Below are 18,359 nucleotides of genomic sequence, written 5' to 3' on the forward strand. Positions count from 1 at the left end.
AGGGAAATTGCTACTATTTCAGGGAGTCTCCCTGACAATCAGAGAGAATTGGTAAGTATGTTTCACTTTGTGAGTCTGTGAGGAGTGTATGTTGAGAAGTAGAACGTTGTAGAAAAGTATAAGGAGAAAGATATATAAAGTGATTGCTAATTGTAATGATTTTTTATAAGTTGGTTTGTTTCTTGGTCTGTATTTGTCTATTGAGCTGTGTTTTCCATATAGTCAGTTTTTCAAAGTCCTGTTTGTGATTGTTTTATGTTATTTTTTTGTATATCTGTTAAAGAACAGTCATATCTAGTGAGAGACAGCATAATCTTATATAGTCCAATTACATGATAATCCTGTCAAAATTGCCTATTAAAATAAATTAATTTATCCGCTGTTTCAGCAAACACACCTGTCTAAGGATAGTCAATTTTTTCAGCGCCTTTGCTGCCAGTTTTATGGTGGTTTTGAAAACCCCTCCTTGATAATTCTGTGGTTTCTATTCTATTATATTCTTTCTGTGGTTTAAAACATTGATGGTTCTTTGGTATTCAATTCTGTTCTATTCTGTTCTAAGGTGTGCTTTGACGGCAGTTTAGTAGTGGTTTTGGCATTAGTAAATCTGCGGATAGCAAAACCGCCTCCAAATCGCTTAGTAAATTTTGCCCTATGTCCTTGAGAGTGCTACTGCTTGGCTGTGCAGCACTGTATGAGCTATCACATAGGGGTCTATTTACTAAGCAGTGTTAGGAGACAGAGTGAAAAGTGATAAGAAAGTGATAAGGTGCCAGCCAATCAGCTCCCAACTGTCATTTTTCAAACACAACCTGTGAGATGACAGTTGGGAGCTGATTGGCTGGCACCTTATCACTTTCCACTCTGTCTCCTAACACTTCTTAGTAAATAGACTCCAAAGTGCACTGCAATCTGGCACTATTGCACCTATATAAAGCCAGACCTGACTTTAACATATTGCTTGCATTAGAGTCTATTCTATGTCTAAAATACAGTATGCAAAACTCTGAATTGCCTGTATCTGCTCTACTATCAGAGGTGAAAACAGGAGACAATAAGTCCCATCAGTTTTTTTTTTTTTTTTGCAATCTCAGATCTCCTTCACTTGCTTATAAATGCTTCATCAATATTATGTTTTTTATACTAACATATTCTTAAATAGATTATCTAAATAAATATATGACAAAAATACTGTACATGCTTAGTATACAGTATAATGCCATAACCAGTATATAGGGATTTGTTCTAGACACAAGACATAAAACATGTAAATTTTTTCGATGTGATTTGATTTTTTTTCCCACCTCGGGACTCAAAGTATTCTTTTAAGTGCAAAATAACATGGCAAGTAGGAAAGCTTTTTCCCTTCTGAAAAACATATTGATTTTTTCAGTGTACCATTTACTATTACATCAGTTGTTCTCTAGCTAAAGTGCCTTAGCATAGGAAAGAACACAGATTTCAAAGTGTGAATCCGTAGCCTGTACTAAAAATGGTTTAACACCTGCCACTATTTTTGCCATTCCCAGGAGGGGCTAAATACCTGGCATTATAGATTTAGTTGAATTAGTGTTTGATCTTAATGCTTTATTGCAATCCCAGACTCCTCTGTAAACAATTCATACTCATTCCTAAATAAATTTGCTGTTGTAATGTTGTATAAAATAATTCTAAATTTGTGTTTTCATATTTGTGAATGAAGTTTTTGAATTTTATCTAACAAAACAGCATTTTCAGTGTTTAGACTTGTAACTATTCCAATAAAAGACTTTAATTGCAACCAATAAAACAGTGGTGTTATTAAAGCATAATCTAATGCAGAGGCTGCCAAACTCCACCATTACAGTTTACGTTAAGAATATTCATGCTTGAGCACAGGTGACTTAATTAGTACATTAGTTAATTTGATTTAACCGTTTGGACTCAAGCATGGATGGCCTTAAAACCTGGACTGTAATAGCGGAGTTTGGGAACCTCTGATCTAATGGTTCCAACAATTAAAGTTGGTAAATAATATTTTTACTGCATGATTAGCATGACATGCTTATCATTAATGGATATCAATAGTTAAGGTGCATATACACACACAACGATTTTTTGAACGATTATCGATAACGATATCGTTTATCGTTCAATCGTTGAAAAAATCGTTCACTTTCTGAGTTAAAACTATGAATGATTATCGTTCACGTTTGTAGTTTGTAGTTTGGTCAGACTGACCAACTGAACGATTTTTATTACGGGAATATGCAAAAATCGTTTGTAGTTCAAAAATATCGTTCATTACACTTTAAAAAATCTGACAGAAAATCGTTCATAAAATCGTTGGTAACAAAATCATTGTTTGTGTATGCAGCTTTAACATTACTTGTGGTTTAGAAATCATTGTTTAATAATGTTACAATTACCTGTGCTGTACTAACTCAATAAGGCTTATTTAAGGCCATGCAAAGGTACAAATCTGCAATGTCAATGCTCTTTTATCACACAAATTGATTTGGAATTTTTGGGTGAACATTGCAGACACTGCAGGGGTGCCAACGTTTGTGGAAAGAGGTAGACAGATCAGAAGCATTACTTGGTAAATGCAATATATAGTACAGTAGGTGCAGGAGAGGCAGTTTTCTGGGACTGGATTATTTAAACTAAATAAAGGGTTGGAAAAGGTGCATTTATGGGAAATTTTCTGATTTGCAGGAGGATGTCAGCCTCCCCCAACCATGGCCACAAAAACACTTACCAACCCTATGAGGAGATGGTGATCAACTTTTGCAAAAAATATATTTTTTCGACAAATGTAATTAAAATATTAAAAAAGACGCCCATAATAAAGACAGTCCCAATGTTCCCTCACACTCATTTATGATATAAAAGTATTTTCAGAAATAAAAGAAAAACTGAAAACTATGAAGGGGGTGTTCCATAAGTGGTAGTAGGTAGTGATGTGTACATGCTTTCCACCATGCTGGTACATCCACAAATCAGCAAATGGATGAGGTGCCTTCCACTCTTACAGGGTGTTTCATATTACTTTTAAAAATCCAAAATTTGGGATAAAATTATTTCTGACTTAATCCATCAATTTACCACATGTGCTTGAGGCCACTACCACTTTTCATGCATTAGAACGTTCCCACCAAACTCTTGGGAGGATTCATATATGAGCATTTAGAGCCCATTTGAATGTTCCAAGATGTAATGTGTATGTACAGTACATCATAAGTTTGACAAAAGGGTGCCTCGTAATTTTAATGTAAATAAAACCTTTGTCTCATTCTCTCTTAGATAAATATCAATAGTGATGGAGTTTGTGTTTGTTGCGAAATGCAACATCAAACATCTGGCTGCAGCAACCCCGGTGAGACACTAAAACTCAATCCATTACAGGAGTGCAGTGCTGTGAGACTGACCCTGAAGGTAAGCCAACCGCAAACCGTGACATGTCTGTGATTGCAAACTGCAAGCCATAGTGAGGGGTATGATATCACTAATGTACCATGAGTATCAGGAAAATATACACTCTAATATTTTTATGAAAGCAATGTTAAAATGTTTCACAAAGATAGCTGGTTTCTGTAGAGGACACCACTAGTAAGCATGGTCTCACAACAATGAAACATGTCATAATACCTATTTCAGTTACTGCAATTGCCTAATTAACCATCAATCAATAAGATATTACACAATACATATGGTACTACAAAGGGTAGTAACATATGTGAGGCTGTGGAAGATAAAACATACTAAATGACTGATTATGAAACAATGTCTGCACATAATATAAAATATTTCAAATTGTGTTTCTGAGTAGTGGCCAGTTTTGAGATCTACTTTGTCTTCATTTCCAGCAATGCAGTTATTTAATCACCTCTACTGAAATCATCCACAGACTGTATCAATCTTTATAGCTCTTAGAACTGCTATGTAGGATGAATGGAACTTTGCAGAATGCTGTGCAACAGCTGTATCAAATTTGTTTTATTTATTATTGTGCAGTGTTTGCTGTTCCTGTCTTTAAACTGACAGTTAATATATCCTATGTAATGTTAGGGACAAGTACACATCAAAAGGTACCTGACATGAATAGGTTTGCAATTTATAACATGTTTAATTTTATGCTTTTTTTATATTAGTAACAGGATTATTAAATATGGATGCATTTTGCATACATTTACGTTCTGCATAGATTTTACATTTACTGTACTTCCATCATGTATATTGTAGAGTGTTTTTAGAATATGGTACTAATGTGCAGCAATTTATCTAGTTAAAATGATATATAGGTTCAAGACTCATATTTGCCCTTGATGATGGTTCTAAAGTTAACAAATTACATATATACTTTGACGTAGTGGCAAATTTCACTACTTACTACATAAACGATCTATGTCAAAGACTTTTCTATACTTTTCTATATTAAATCACCCAGACAAGTCTCTCTTTCAATTGAATATGTACAAATACAGTAAAAGTGTAATTTGTCCAAATGGTATGTTACATTTAGAATGTTCACATATGTTATGTTTCTGAAATAATTTCATGATTAAGTCATTTGTAGACTTAAGCCAGCCATACACTGAATGATAATTGTTCCAATCCGGCCAATGCATGGGTGTTCTGAGTGATTTAATTTACTGAAGTTAAGACTGAATCTAAAATTGTTAACATTGCTCAGCCAGTGGTCAGATCGTCTCCATGTGTAGTGCAGTGGTTTTCAAGCACCCTCAACAAGCCATGTTTTGTGGATTTATTTAATCATGCACAGGTGATTTAATCTATAATATGACCTGTTGGGGGTACTTGGGGGTTGGAGTTAAGGATCACTAGTGTAGTGCAAGGCCAATATTAATTATATACATTGGTATACTGTAACAGTGATTTAAGTGCAGTCCATTCATAATGAGATGCATAAACGTGGTCAGGATCAAATCATATTTTCTAACCAACACTCAGACATTTGTTCATATCATATATTGACAGCATAAAAGGCAATAGATGATAATTGGTGTCCTCATATGTAGTGTTTTCTATCATTGTAGCTGTTATACATCACTTATTTACTGTATGCACTCACATATATTTTATTTTGTATTAAACTTCAAATGTTTTTATATTTCTCCAATAAATCAGAAATTTCTGTTTTACCATACTTTGTAAATAACACTGATAGAATTTTAGATGATATATAACTAGTAATAAGACACTGCATAATGCGGGTCACCTCAGCCCAGTCCGCCCTGGCTTCATCTCCTGGTCTGTCCCCCTCCATCGCGGCAGTGAGAAACATTAGTAGGGAGAGGAGGAGGAGAGACTGGTATAATAAAGAAGATTATGACACACTAGGGGATAAATTTGTTAAAGGTCGATTTAGACCAATTTAAAATCGATGTAAATTGATCAACATTGATGCACTTTCCAACTGCAAAATCTGCATATTTATCATCCATAGAGTTTCAACTTCACTTAAAGTTGAAACCCTAAGGATGATAAATATGCGGATACTGCAGTTGGAAAGTGCATCAATGTTGATCAATTTACATCGATTTTAAATCGATCTAAATCGACCTTTAGCAAATTTATCCCCTAGTGTGTCAACTTTGCCACCCCAAAACAGATTAAAAAAAGCAGGAGGAATTTACTAAGCAGGATCCATGTTGCCCTTGTTTTTTATTAATGTTTTAATATAGAAAATTATAAATAAAAAATGTGTGCCCCTCCCCCCCCCCAAAAAAAATTATGTTTTTTGATCAATTTAAAACTTGTGAAAAAAACAACTGGTCTTTTATAGTCTTTTGAGGATTATCATCACCTGTGTTGAAACACCCTACTTATCAATTAACTAGATCAACACAGGTGGCTGAAAACATAAATTAAGATGGAAGTCCAGGAGCAGAGCATTTTGTATCTGATGGAAGGGGTCATGCTGGAGGATCTGAGTTCCAGGCATTTAGCATTCTAAAACACTGTCTTGCTACCATAACCAGAGCTGCAGTAGCTCCTTCGAGAAACAACGGTGACCTAGTAAACTTAAGTTCATGGCCACTAGAGTACAGAAATGTTGGTCTTGGTAGAGTAACAGTGCACAATTCAAAAATGATGAACACTTTGCCTGGGACGGCTAAATGCCTTGTTCTAGGCAGAAGAGGATCTCTTTGCCAGTGTTCGATTCTTAGGTACAATGGTGTCCTGGTGATCATAGGAGGGGCCAGGGCCAGGTGGGCGTGAGGGGAAGGTCTAGGGGCATGAGGGAGGGGCTAGAGCGGCTAGTGGTAGGTGAGTTCCACCACCTCTCTAGGAACACTTTAAGCACTATATATCATACTTGCCCACTCTCCCAGGAGTCTCAGGAGGCTCCTGATTTTTCAGGTAACTCTCCGCAGATTTCCCACATCTCGCCCACTTCCAAGAAATTTGCTGATACATAGGTAGGGGGCGGAGCTAAATGAAGTGAATAGCTTCATTTAGCCTTGCTCTCTCCTAACGGACCCGTGAATCGTGTTTTTTCTGTAAAAGCGATGGGGCCTAATGATGGCTAAAGTCTGGCTCCGCCCCCCAAATCTTAGAGCAGCAGCTCCTCTCCGGCTAATCCCGGGAAACGATTTAGCAGAAGTTGGTAAGTATGCTGCATATATATATATATATATATATATATATATATATATATATATACACACACACACATGAGGGCTGATTGAACAGTAATGATATTGCTTTTTTATTCAGATTCAGTTGATTCCACAGGATCTGAACATTTTTCTTTTTCAAAGTAGCATCCTTCACATTCAATATATTTTTGCAGAGTTTCTATACAATTCAAAGACGAGCAGTAGACTGTTTTGTGACATCACTTTTAGGGATAAATTTACTATATAGCCGGACTTAGCGCCCTGTGATTTCTGGGCATTCCCAACCCTGAAAAAGTTACAGATGATGAAGTTAAAAATGCCACAGCTGCAACACTAAGGGGTAAATTTACTAAAGTGAGAGTTTTTAGAATAGCAACCAATCAGATTCTACTTAACATTTAACTAGCACCTTCTAGAAGATAAAAGCTAGAATCTGATTGGTTGCTATAGGCAACATCTCCACTTCTAAAACTCTCACTTTAGTAAATGTACCCCTTAGTGTTGCAGCGGTATACAATCATTAAGCCGGCTGCCGGACTCCCGACTGCTTTATCCCGGTGTGGGATAAATGACCGGCGTCTATATCTAGACGCCTGTCATTTCCCCAATGCCAGGAGACCGGCGCCCAGCATCCCAATCAAAGGGATGCCGGGCGCTGCTAGCAGACAGCTGCGGGGGTGGGAGGGTTAGGTTTAAGGCACCCGGGGGGGACTTAGGGCTAGGCACCCCCCCGGGAGGGTTAGAGTTAGGCTAGGGGGAGGGAGGGTTAGGGTTAGGCACCCCCGAGGGGGACTTAGGGTTAGGTACCCCCCGGGGGATTTAGGATTAGGCAGCGGGGAAGGGGGGGTTAAGGTTAGGCACTTAGAGGGGGGATTAGGGTTAGGCACAGGAGGGGAGGTTAGGGTTAGGCACCCCTAAGGAGGGTTAGGGGGGTTAGGTTAGATTAGTTAATACCTACCTTACCATGATCGGGATTTTTCAGCGCTGTCGGGCTTCCACTGCCGGGCTCTGCTGTTTTGACGGTCTGCCGCAGCCGGGATTCGAACTCCCGGCCATGCGGCAGCCAGGATATCATATCAATTCCGTTGCAGCTGTAGCATTTTTAACTTCATCATCTGTAACTTTTTCAGGGTTGGGAATGCCCAGAAATCACAGGGCGCTAACCCCAACTACATAGAGGGTAGTCCAGTGTTGTCTCATTAATTTTAGTCAGTGCTGCCAATGCAACAGCAGCGACATGTGGTTGGGCATTGTCTTTGAGCAAAGCCCACTGTTTCCTCAGCAAATGTGGTCTTTTATTCCTAATGGCTCCACGCAAATGGGTTTTTAGGATGTTTGCATAGTAAACACCATTAATTGTCTGTCCACGGTGAACCCAGTGCTGTAGGATCATACTGTGTGCATCAAAGAACAGCAGAAACATGACTTTACATGCCAAAGGAATCAAACAGAATTCTTTGGGTGGAGGCAAATTTCTGTGTTTCCACACACTGGACTGTCGTTTGGATTTTGGATAATAATGATGAATCCATGATTCATCACACATCACAATCAATGTCAGGAAATCAGGTATCCTCTTGGTCATTTGAATGGTGTTCTTGCAACTCATCGTCGCATCTGCTCTTCTGTAAGATTTCTGGGTACCCAACTGGCACACATGCAATGCATTTTCAGTTCCTTTGTCACAATATGCTAAACCCATTCAAAGGAGATGGCAAGTGAAGCCTAAAGTTCGCGTAAAGTTAACCTTCTGCAATTTTGCAACATCTCCGCAGCTTGTAACCGCGGTGGATGATCTTACAGAATGTGCTTCGTCAATCACTCGCATATTACCCTCTTTGAAGTGCTTCCACCACCGAAATACTGAAGCACAGCTAATTGTTTCTCTGCCATATGCTTGCCGTAACATTTCATGAGTTTCATTTCTGCTTTTTCCAAGTTTAACACAAAATTCAATCACACATCTCTGACGTTATCTCACAGACACGTCTTCCTCATCCGCCATGATGAAGCATACTAAGATATTCCACTCACTGTGACCAAACAAAGAAAACTACGGCAGTCCAACTGCAGGTTCAGTCACATCGATGTATGAGCTTCACAATAATCAGCATAGCATTGCCACGTGACAAAAAAAAAGAGGGAGTCTCATTACTTTTCAATCAGCCATCGTGTATATATGTATATATTTTTATATAATACTGTATCATTGGCAAAGCTGCTTTGGCTTCTTAGCAAAAGCAGAAGAGTAGAACAAAGCAATGCAGCCATAGGAAGTTGCAGAAGAAATTACTGCAGTGTGCTTTTTTGACTTTACTTGTGACAACCTCTCCGTAAAATGTAAATGTTACAATCTGCTTCTGCTCCTCCATGACTCTACCTTACTTCTTCCTCCGATGGCAGCCATAGTGTTTACTCTGCACTGTGCAGGAAGCAGCGGTTTTTGTGAGGAGGTGAGGCCACCATAGAGGAGGTAGGAGGAATGTGCTGTAGCCCCTACAGGGATGGATAAAGTGCAGTATCTGGGTGGCCATGGGCCAGACTTTTATCTGTCCACTCTCTTTTTAGATTAAGCTTAAAAAAATGAAGAAATTAAAATAATCTAGAAAGCCCCATGAGGCCATTGGGCTACTGGGAAGAGTCCTGGTAAGGTCAATGGTCTATCTGCCCCTGCATAATCCTAATACATACCTACCATGTATGAACTCTGATTTCTGTACAACACTAATATGGTTATCCAGACCAGTGATTCCTGCATACACCCTTCTTGGCAAACTGTCCACAAGTTCCTGGACAACAGCAGGCAGTATGTTTTGCCATTCTGCCTTGATTACAGTGACCAACTGTGACACTGAAGAAGGTCCAGTTGGCTTAGAACCCACCTGTCACTCCAATTCATCCCAGAGGTTCTCAATGGGGTTAAGATCTGGACTCTGAGCTGGCCTGTCCATCTGGGTTACCAAATTTTTTGTATATCAGTCCAGGGTCACCCTGGAAACATGACAGGTGGCATTGTTGTCCTGATAAAAACATTCATTGTTTTCATAGAACTGCAAATGCATGGGCCTCCCTACGAGTGTTCTTGTCGAAACCACCACATTAGTGGCCATTTGGAATTTATGTGAAATGGTGTGCATGGGACCATTTAGCTTTTGCGGGGGTTTCCGATCACTTTTCTCTATATGGTGTATGTACTAAAAGGAGCATGCATCCATATACTAAGTATAGAGTGAGTACAGCATAATCAAATTTCAGTAACACTTGTATCAAGTCCCCTCATGCGTGTGTGAGGGGGAAGAACCAACAAATATGGGAGTGGCCATGCACTCCAGCCTGTGCCCCATACCTTTTATGTACACTGGTGCAGTTTCCTTGCTGCAGATCCATCCCTAGAGACCGGACCCCAGGGTGGTGGCCCTGGGAGAGGGAAGATCGCTGCTCATGCTCCCTTGGCTCCCTGCTTATTCCTGCTTTGGGGCACATAAAGCACAATCTGAAGCAATTGAGGAGGTCATTGAGCCTCTACAGAACTGCCTTCCATTGTTTCATGTATTTCCACCCCTGGAGGGAGCATGCCTATGCCACTCACTGATTGTTCATGCCTCCTTATAGTAACAGAACATTTCCTGTACATACTGTATGGTATAGTGGTTGCAGGATAGTTATAGCAGTTGGTGGGTATGGGGCAGCACAGATAAATAGCAATTTAAATATTGATATGTATATGGGCATTATTGTAATTCTATTATTTTATTAACAGTCACGTATGTTATCCTACCAATTATTTGCAGCATTCTGCAGAGCGCCTATGATTTAATGTATATGTACAAAAAGCAAACATATTTTTGTAAATTGTTTTTGTTATTTGTTTAATATCAATGCACTTATTAAGACTCAAGACGGCAATGCATATTAAAGAAAGAAAATGTCCAATTATACTTATGGCGTGTCTGCGCAGTTTCTATTTCCTATACTGCCATGCAGCCTTCCTCAGCTGGAAAGGTAAATAGATTTACAACCGCCTGTTACATCTCCAGCATTCCTTAAACTAAAATATCAACATTCTGCCATTTATTAAAGCTTCCAAAAATAATTCATCTTTTGTAGGAGAGTAAAAAAATTTAAGATATATTTCAAACCTATGTCATATAAAATGAATTAAAAAGTTACTTTTGTTAGAGAAACAACAGTGTTTGGAGATTTTCCTGCCATCACAAAAGCCACTGGAGTTTTAAATCAGCCATAAAAAAAACAATCTGTAAGAAACACAGTTATTAAGGAAATAGAACATAAGACAGAAAGTGCCCTAGTCTGTGTCACAGCCAATGTGCTTCTGGTGAGGAATGATTGTTATCTGTTCATTCTGGCTGTCCCAAATCTGTCTGCAGTTTTCAATATAGTCCATCATGGGACTTCTCTAAATTATACCCTGACCTCAGTAGATATACTCAGTTCAATAGCAGTACAAAGTACAAACTTCTATCTGGATAACAGCAAACCAACCTTATTATATACTTTTTATGTACCAAAAAATGATTTCTGTGGTTGACTTTTCTAAAGTATTTTTCTACAATGCTTAAAGTAGACGTAACGGATGAAGAGCTCAAACAGGGTCAGCTAAAACCATGACATAATGTAATAGGGTGAGAGTTTAGAAAATGTCAGAGTCTAGCAGTAAACTCACAGTTTAATCTCGGCCAATGTAATAGAGTGTGAGAACATACAAACTCGCATGGATTTCGACAAAAAAAACTCTCACAATTTAAACTCTCATCCAGATGTTTTCCCATTTTGAAGATAAAACGTCACCAATGTGACAGTTTACTGCTAAACTCACACATTTTCTAAATGCTCACCCTATTACATTTGGCCCAGCATGTTCTTTGTTACTGCCCCAGTGAAATAAAAACACATGTACAACATAGTTGGCTGTAAAGGTCACAGCTTTGTTATTTGAATAAAAAAATGAAACGATGGAGTGGCTGAGAAAATACAGCAGACAATCAGGTAAAGCTTAACATGAGTTAACATACACTGGATTGGAACGTACAACCAAAACGCAACCCAGGCTGTGTTGAATCTACTTCCCCTCAATTGACCTCTCCTCCAAAGCAGGAAACATTGCCTCACTTCAGTGGTTTAGGTTTCCAGCAATCACTTCTTATGTCAACTGTGGCCACTAAAGAGCTATGCTTTTCACCAGCAGCTATGTTCTAAAGTAACTGCAGTCCACCATCCATGTGACCAACCAACTATGTAACTGTTTGTATACCAGTATTAGGCACCATTTGTATGAACGGATCCTTTTTTATGGTTATATATGTGCTATTTTAATGATATATCCCCTACTTCTTACTAAAACACACTATTAACTTAATAAATTCAATCTGCTTTGAAAAATATTGTATTATTTTGGCATTTTTTGTATATGTAACAAGGTACACGCTGAGACTTTTCACATATTTCGAACTTTCAGGGACAAGCCTGTGATACACACGAATCGGCTATGTCACTCTTTTGTTACATCCCGGTAACACCCACTAAAATTCTCAGACCGTGTGTCCTATTCTGTGCTGCGTCTCTGTGCGGTGCCACTCGGATGCATGTGCAGACTTAAAACATTGGCTGTTTGTGTGCGTCATCGACACTACGCCCATCTCTGAATGAGGTACATAGTGTTTTGGGATGATGCAGGTCTCAGTGGGTGCAGGTGACATTAACAAGTATTGTGCTCTGGCTTCAGACCTTTCTGTACATGGTGAATATAAGCTACATTTGGGAATTCAAATTTAAAAAAAATAATGAAAAACTGTGGAAGTTTCCATTTTGTGCCCATTCTCTGTGCTGTATGCCCCTGATGAATGTGTGACTATTTTCATGCAGGGTCTTTAGAAAAAGAACCATAACAATGTAATATTCTCACTGTAGGGGATTATGTAATAAAGCAGCATGATATTTAATTAAGAGTTTATTGGGATTTGCACCCCATGGGGAGTGGGGCTTAGTTTTATTCCTGTAGGTTTTTATTTAGCTATGTTTTAAAGTACATTCAGGGATCGAAAAATGGTAGTTTAAAGAATATCTAGGATAAATGCAGTATTACAACACACACGCACATACATATCATATATGAAATGAGACAGAATAGATAGCTTTATAATATTTTTTAAAAGATCAAAGAGTTAATGCAGAGCTGAAAACAAGTTGGCCATAATTATACGCATCTCTGCAGCTGGACTGCTCTATACACTTTGTTTGATATCTCTCATCATTTCCAGTCCACACTTGTACCAGCACGCAGACAGTGATCCTTGCAATAATGCAAATGCAGCAGGAGGTGTATGACACCCCCTGCTGCCTTTACGATCCCAGCATTGTGATGGAGGTTGCCGTCTGGGACCACCATCGCGACCATCAGTGGTCGATGGTCGCAATGGTGGACGGTGCCGGGCCTCCGCTCAGCTTAGAAGCCTAAGCTTAGTGACCAGCCCAGGATCCTGGGTTGGTCACTCCTGGAAAACGGGGTGGACACGCCCCCATTTCCGGGAACGCCAGCCGCCCTCGCCCTCGCACCACTCCTTAAATGCCTGTGTCTGTCAATCAGGCAGAGGCATTCAAGGGTCTGCGTGCATCTACCCAGGACCCATTCTACACACTCGCAGAATGGGTCCTGCACAAGCGCAGGTCCCCGATAATCGTGAATCTGCGATCAGCGGTGCACTGCTGAATCAGGCCCTCAGTTGCGCGTGGAGATACTCCTGAGTTACATTCAACTTTAGCCCCCAAATGCTTAAAGGAAGTTACCAAATACTTTGTAGCAATTTTCTTCCTCCCAACCAAATATCAGTCCCTCGCCACCAAGGCAGTCATTATTTTATATTTCTACCTATCTGGCAAATTTACTGATGACTTGGCTGTGTACAGACATTATTTGATGGGTCTAATCACTTGCATTGCCACTTTTAATTAGGGGTGAGCGGGTTCGGATTTCTGAAATCCGAACCCCCCCGAGCCCCCCCGATCCGAGTCCGATCCGAATCAGGCTTGAATTTTCCCGCCTGACTCGGATCTGAAATCGAGGCAAAACGTCATCATCCCGCCTTCCGAGTCTCGCGGGTTTTGGATCCTATATAAGGTACCCGCGTCGGCGCCATTTTCTCACTCGGCTGTGGACAGTGAAGAGGGAGGGTGGGAGTTAGGGCTGTGTAGTGTAGTGTAGTGTAGTGCTGCTGTTGTCCACTACTTCAAAGTCCATAGGGTCTGGCTGTGTTGTGCTGTGCTGCTGTTGTTAATAGGGGCTGTGTCCACTACTTCAAAGTCCATAGGGGCTGGCTGGACTGTGTTGTGCAGTCAGTTCTCCATAGGGGCTGTGTCCACTCCAAAGTCCTGTGCAGTGTCCCAGTCCTAAAGGGGTGCTGTAGTGTTGTCCAGGGGGTGCTCTGTCCATCAGGGGTGCTCCCCCCAAGTGCTAAAAAAATAATATATTTTCTGTGTTTGTGAATTGTGTGCGCAGTAGCCGCACGTGCATCAACAAAGTAGTGCCAAGCGTGCGCCTGTGTCATAAGTAAAGGGCCGGCTGGCTTGACCGTTAAAGGGTGCTGTAACCCCCGAAAGTACACTCCAATCCAAACCAAAAAAAAATTATTTTCTGTGTTTGTGAATTGTGTGCGCAGTAGCCGCACGTGCATCAACAAAGTAGTGCCAAGCGTGCGCCTGTGTCATAAGTAAAGGGCCGGCTGGCTTGACCGTTAAGGGTGCTGTAACCCCCGAAAGTACACTCCAGTCCAAACCAAAAAAAAAATTATTTTCTGTGTTTGTAAATTGTGTGCGCAGTAGCCGCACGTGCATCAACAAAGTAGTGCCAAGCGTGCACCTGTGTCATAAGTAAAGGGCCGGCTGGCTTGACCGTTAAGGGTGCTGTAACCCCCGAAAGTACACTCCAGTCCAAACCAAAAAAAAAATTATTTTCTGTGTTTGTGAATTGTGTGCGCAGTAGCCGCACGTGCATCAACAAAGTAGTGCCAAGCGTGCGCCTGTGTCATAAGTAAAGGGCCGGCTGGCTTGACCGTTAAGGGTGCTGTAACCCCCGAAAGTACACTCCAGTCCAAACCAAAAAAAAAATTATTTTCTGTGTTTGTGAATTGCGTGCGCAGTAGCCGCACGTGCATCAACAAAGTAGTGCCAAGCGTGCGCCTGTGTCATAAGTAAAGGGCCGGCTGGCTTGACTGTTAAGGGTGCTGTAACCCCCGAAAGTACACTCCAGTCCAAACCAAAAAAAAAATTATTTTCTGTGTTTCTGAATTGTGTGCGCAGTAGTCGCACGTGCATCAACAAAGTAGTGCCAAGCATGCGCCTGTGTCATAAGTAAAGGGCCGGCTGGCTTGACCGTTAAAGGGTGCTGTAACCCCAAAAGTACACTCCAGTCCAAACCAAAAAAAAAATTATTTTCTGTGTTTGTGAATTGTGTGCGCAGTAGCCGCACGTGCATCAACAAAGTAGTGCCAAGCGTGCGCCTGTGTCATAAGTAAAGGGCCGGCTGGCTTGACCGTTAAAGAGTGCTGTAACCCCCGAAAGTACACTCCAATCCAAACCAAAAAAAAATTATTTTCTGTGTTTGTGAATTGTGTGCGCAGTAGCCGCACGTGCATCAACAAAGTAGTGCCAAGCGTGCGCCTGTGTCATAAGTAAAGGGCCGGCTGGCTTGACCGTTAAGGGTGCTGTAACCCCCGAAAGTACACTCCAGTCCAAACCAAAAAAAAAATTATTTTCTGTGTTTCTGAATTGCGTGCGCAGTAGCCGCACGTGCATCAACAAAGTAGTGCCAAGCATGCGCCTGTGTCATAAGTAAAGGGCCGGCTGGCTTGACCGTTAAAGGGTGCTGTAACCCCCAAAGTACACTCCAGTCCAAACCAAAAAAAAAATTATTTTCTGTGTTTGTGAATTGTGTGCGCAGTAGCCGCACGTGCATCAACAAAGTAGTGCCAAGCGTGCGCCTGTGTCATAAGTAAAGGGCCGGCTGGCTTGACCGTTAAAGGGTGCTGTAACCCCCGAAAGTACACTCCAGTCCAAACCAAAAAAAAAATTATTTTCTGTGTTTGTGAATTGTGTGCGCAGTAGCCGCACATGCATCAACAAAGTAGTGCCAAGCGTGCGCCTGTGTCATAAGTAAAGGGCCAGCTGGCTTGACCGTTAAGGGTGCTGTAACCCCCAAAGTACACTCCAGTCCAAACCAAAAAAAAAATTATTTTCTGTGTTTGTGAATTGTGTGCGCAGTAGCCGCACGTGCATCAACAAAGTAGTGCCAAGCGTGCGCCTGTGTCGTAAGTAAAGGGCCGGCTGGCTTGACCGTTAAAGGGTGCTGTAACCCCCGAAAGTACACTCCAGTCCAAACCAAAAAAAAAAATATTTTCTGTGTTTGTGAATTGTGTGCGCAGTAGCCGCACGTGCATCAACAAAGTAGTGCCAAGCGTGCGCCTGTGTCATAAGTAAAGGGCCGGCTGGCTTGACCGTTAAGGGTGCTGTAACCCCCGAAAGTACACTCCAGTCCAAACCAAAAAAAAAATTATTTTCTGTGTTTGTGAATTGTGTGCGCAGTAGCCGCACGTGCATCAACAAAGTAGTGCCAAGCGTGCGCCTGTGTCATAAGTAAAGGGCCGGCTGGCTTGACCGTTAAGGGTGCTGTAACCCCCGAAAGTACACTCCAGTCCAAACCAAAAAAAAAATTATTTTCTGTGTTTAGCCGCACGTATATATCAAATCGATATAACATAAATGAAGGACCAAACTTTCTCCGATAAAAATAAAATAGAGAAAGATCAAGAACCACTTCCTCCTAGTGCTGAAGCTGCTGCCACTAGTCATGACATAGACGATAACATGCCATCAACGTCGTCTGCCAAGGCCGATGCCCAATGTCATAGTAGAGGGCACATACAATCCCAAATGGCAAAGTTCAGGAAAATGACCTTGAAAAAGACATTTAAATCAGCTGAAGAGAAACGTAAACTTGCCAATATGCCATTTACGACACGGAGTGGCAAGGAACGGCTAAGGTCGATCCCTAGTATGTTCATGACTAGTGGTTCAGCTTCACATGACGATGGAAGCCCTCCTCCCACTAAAAAAATCAAAAGAGTTAAGCTGGCAAAAGCACAGCGAAGAACTGTGCTTTCTAAGAAGATATCACAAATCCCCAAGGAGAGTCCAAGTGTGGTGGTGGTTGCGATGCCTGACCTTCCCAGCACTGGACGGGAAGAGGTGGCTCTTTCCACCATTTGCACGCCCCCTGCAAGTGCTGAAAGGAGCACCCACAGTCCACTTGCTGATATGCAAATTGAAGATGTCACTGTTGAAGTACAACAGGATGAGGATACTGGTGTAGCTGGCGCTGAGGAGGAAGTTGGCGAGGAGGATTCTGATGGTGATGTGGTTTGTTTAAATCAGGCTCCGGGGGAGACAGTTGTTGTCCGTGGGATGAAAAAGCCCATCACGGTCATGCCTGGGCAGAAGACCAAACATTCCACCTCTTTGGTCTGGCAATATTTCTATCCAAATCCGGACAACAACTGTCTTGCCATATGTACCATATGTAAAGGTGAAATAAGTAGGGGTAGGGACGTCAACCACCTAGGAACATCCTCCCTTATACGGCACCTGCAGCGCATTCATAAAAAGTTACTGTCAAGTTCAGAAACTTTGGCTAAGACCGTAAGCAGTCCAGGGACACCTAAATCCCGTTGTCCTGTTGTATCCAAGAGCCTGCAAACCACACCGTCAACTCCCTCCTCGTCAATTTCCTCCTTAGTCAGGATCGGAAGTAGTCCTGCAGGCCATGTCACTGGCATGACTGACTCTCCTATCCGGGATTCCTCTGGAGGATCCTGCATTGCTACGCCTACTGCTGCCGCTGCTGCTGTTGCTGCTGCTGGGAGTCGTTCATCATCCCAGAGAGGAAGTAGGAACACCACTACTTTTACTAAACAATTGACCCTCCAACAGTCCTTAGCGAGGAGGATGAAGTACGACAGCAGTCATCCTGAAGCAAAACGTATAACTGAGGCCTTGACTGCTATGTTGGTGTTAGACGTGCGTCCGGTATCCGCCATTAGTGCAGTGGGATTTAGACAATTGATGGAGGTAGTGTGTCCCCGGTTCCAAATCCCGTCTAGATTCCACTTCACTAGGCAGGCGATACAGAGACTGTACAGAAACGTCAGAAAAAGTGTCCTCAGTGTCCTGAAAAATGCCGTTGTACACAATGTCCACTTAACCACGGACATGTGGACAAGTGGAACAGGGCAGACTAAGGACTATATGACTGTGACAGCCCACTGGGTAGATGTATCACCTTACGCAGCAACAGCAGCAGCGTCACCAGTAGCAGCATCTCAGAAACGCCAGCTCGTTACAAGGCAGGCTACGCTGTGTATCACCGGTTTCAGTAAGAGGCACACCGCCGACAACCTCTTAGAGAAACTGAGGGAAATCATCGCCCAGTGGCTTACCCCACTTAGACTCTCCTGGGGATTTGTGATATCTGACAACACCACCAATATTGTGCGGGCATTACATCTGGGCAAATTCCAGCACGTCCCATGTTTTGCTCACACAATAAACTTGGTGGTGCAGAATTTTCTGAAAAGCGACAGGGGGGTGCAGGAGACACTTTGGGTGGCCCGAAAAATTTCTGGCCACTTTCGCCATTCAGCGACTGCGTGCCGAAGACTGGAGCGC

At 41.6% G+C, this 18,359-nt stretch overlaps 1 protein-coding gene across 1 annotated transcript in view; it reads left to right on the forward strand.

Moving 5' to 3' along the window:
• Nucleotides 1-18,359, forward strand: part of ENTREP2 (endosomal transmembrane epsin interactor 2) — an 899,787-nt gene that overhangs the window by 620,785 nt on the left and 260,643 nt on the right. The window contains exon 4 of the mRNA XM_088443400.1: nt 3,286-3,417. Coding sequence (XP_088299526.1) covers nt 3,286-3,417 — 132 coding nt within the window. The remainder of the gene's footprint in view (nt 1-3,285; nt 3,418-18,359) is intronic.

Source organism: Taudactylus pleione, unplaced genomic scaffold (assembly GCF_031769625.1).
Source record: "Taudactylus pleione unplaced genomic scaffold, aTauple2 ptg000019l, whole genome shotgun sequence".
Taxonomy (NCBI): domain Eukaryota; kingdom Metazoa; phylum Chordata; class Amphibia; order Anura; family Myobatrachidae; genus Taudactylus; species Taudactylus pleione.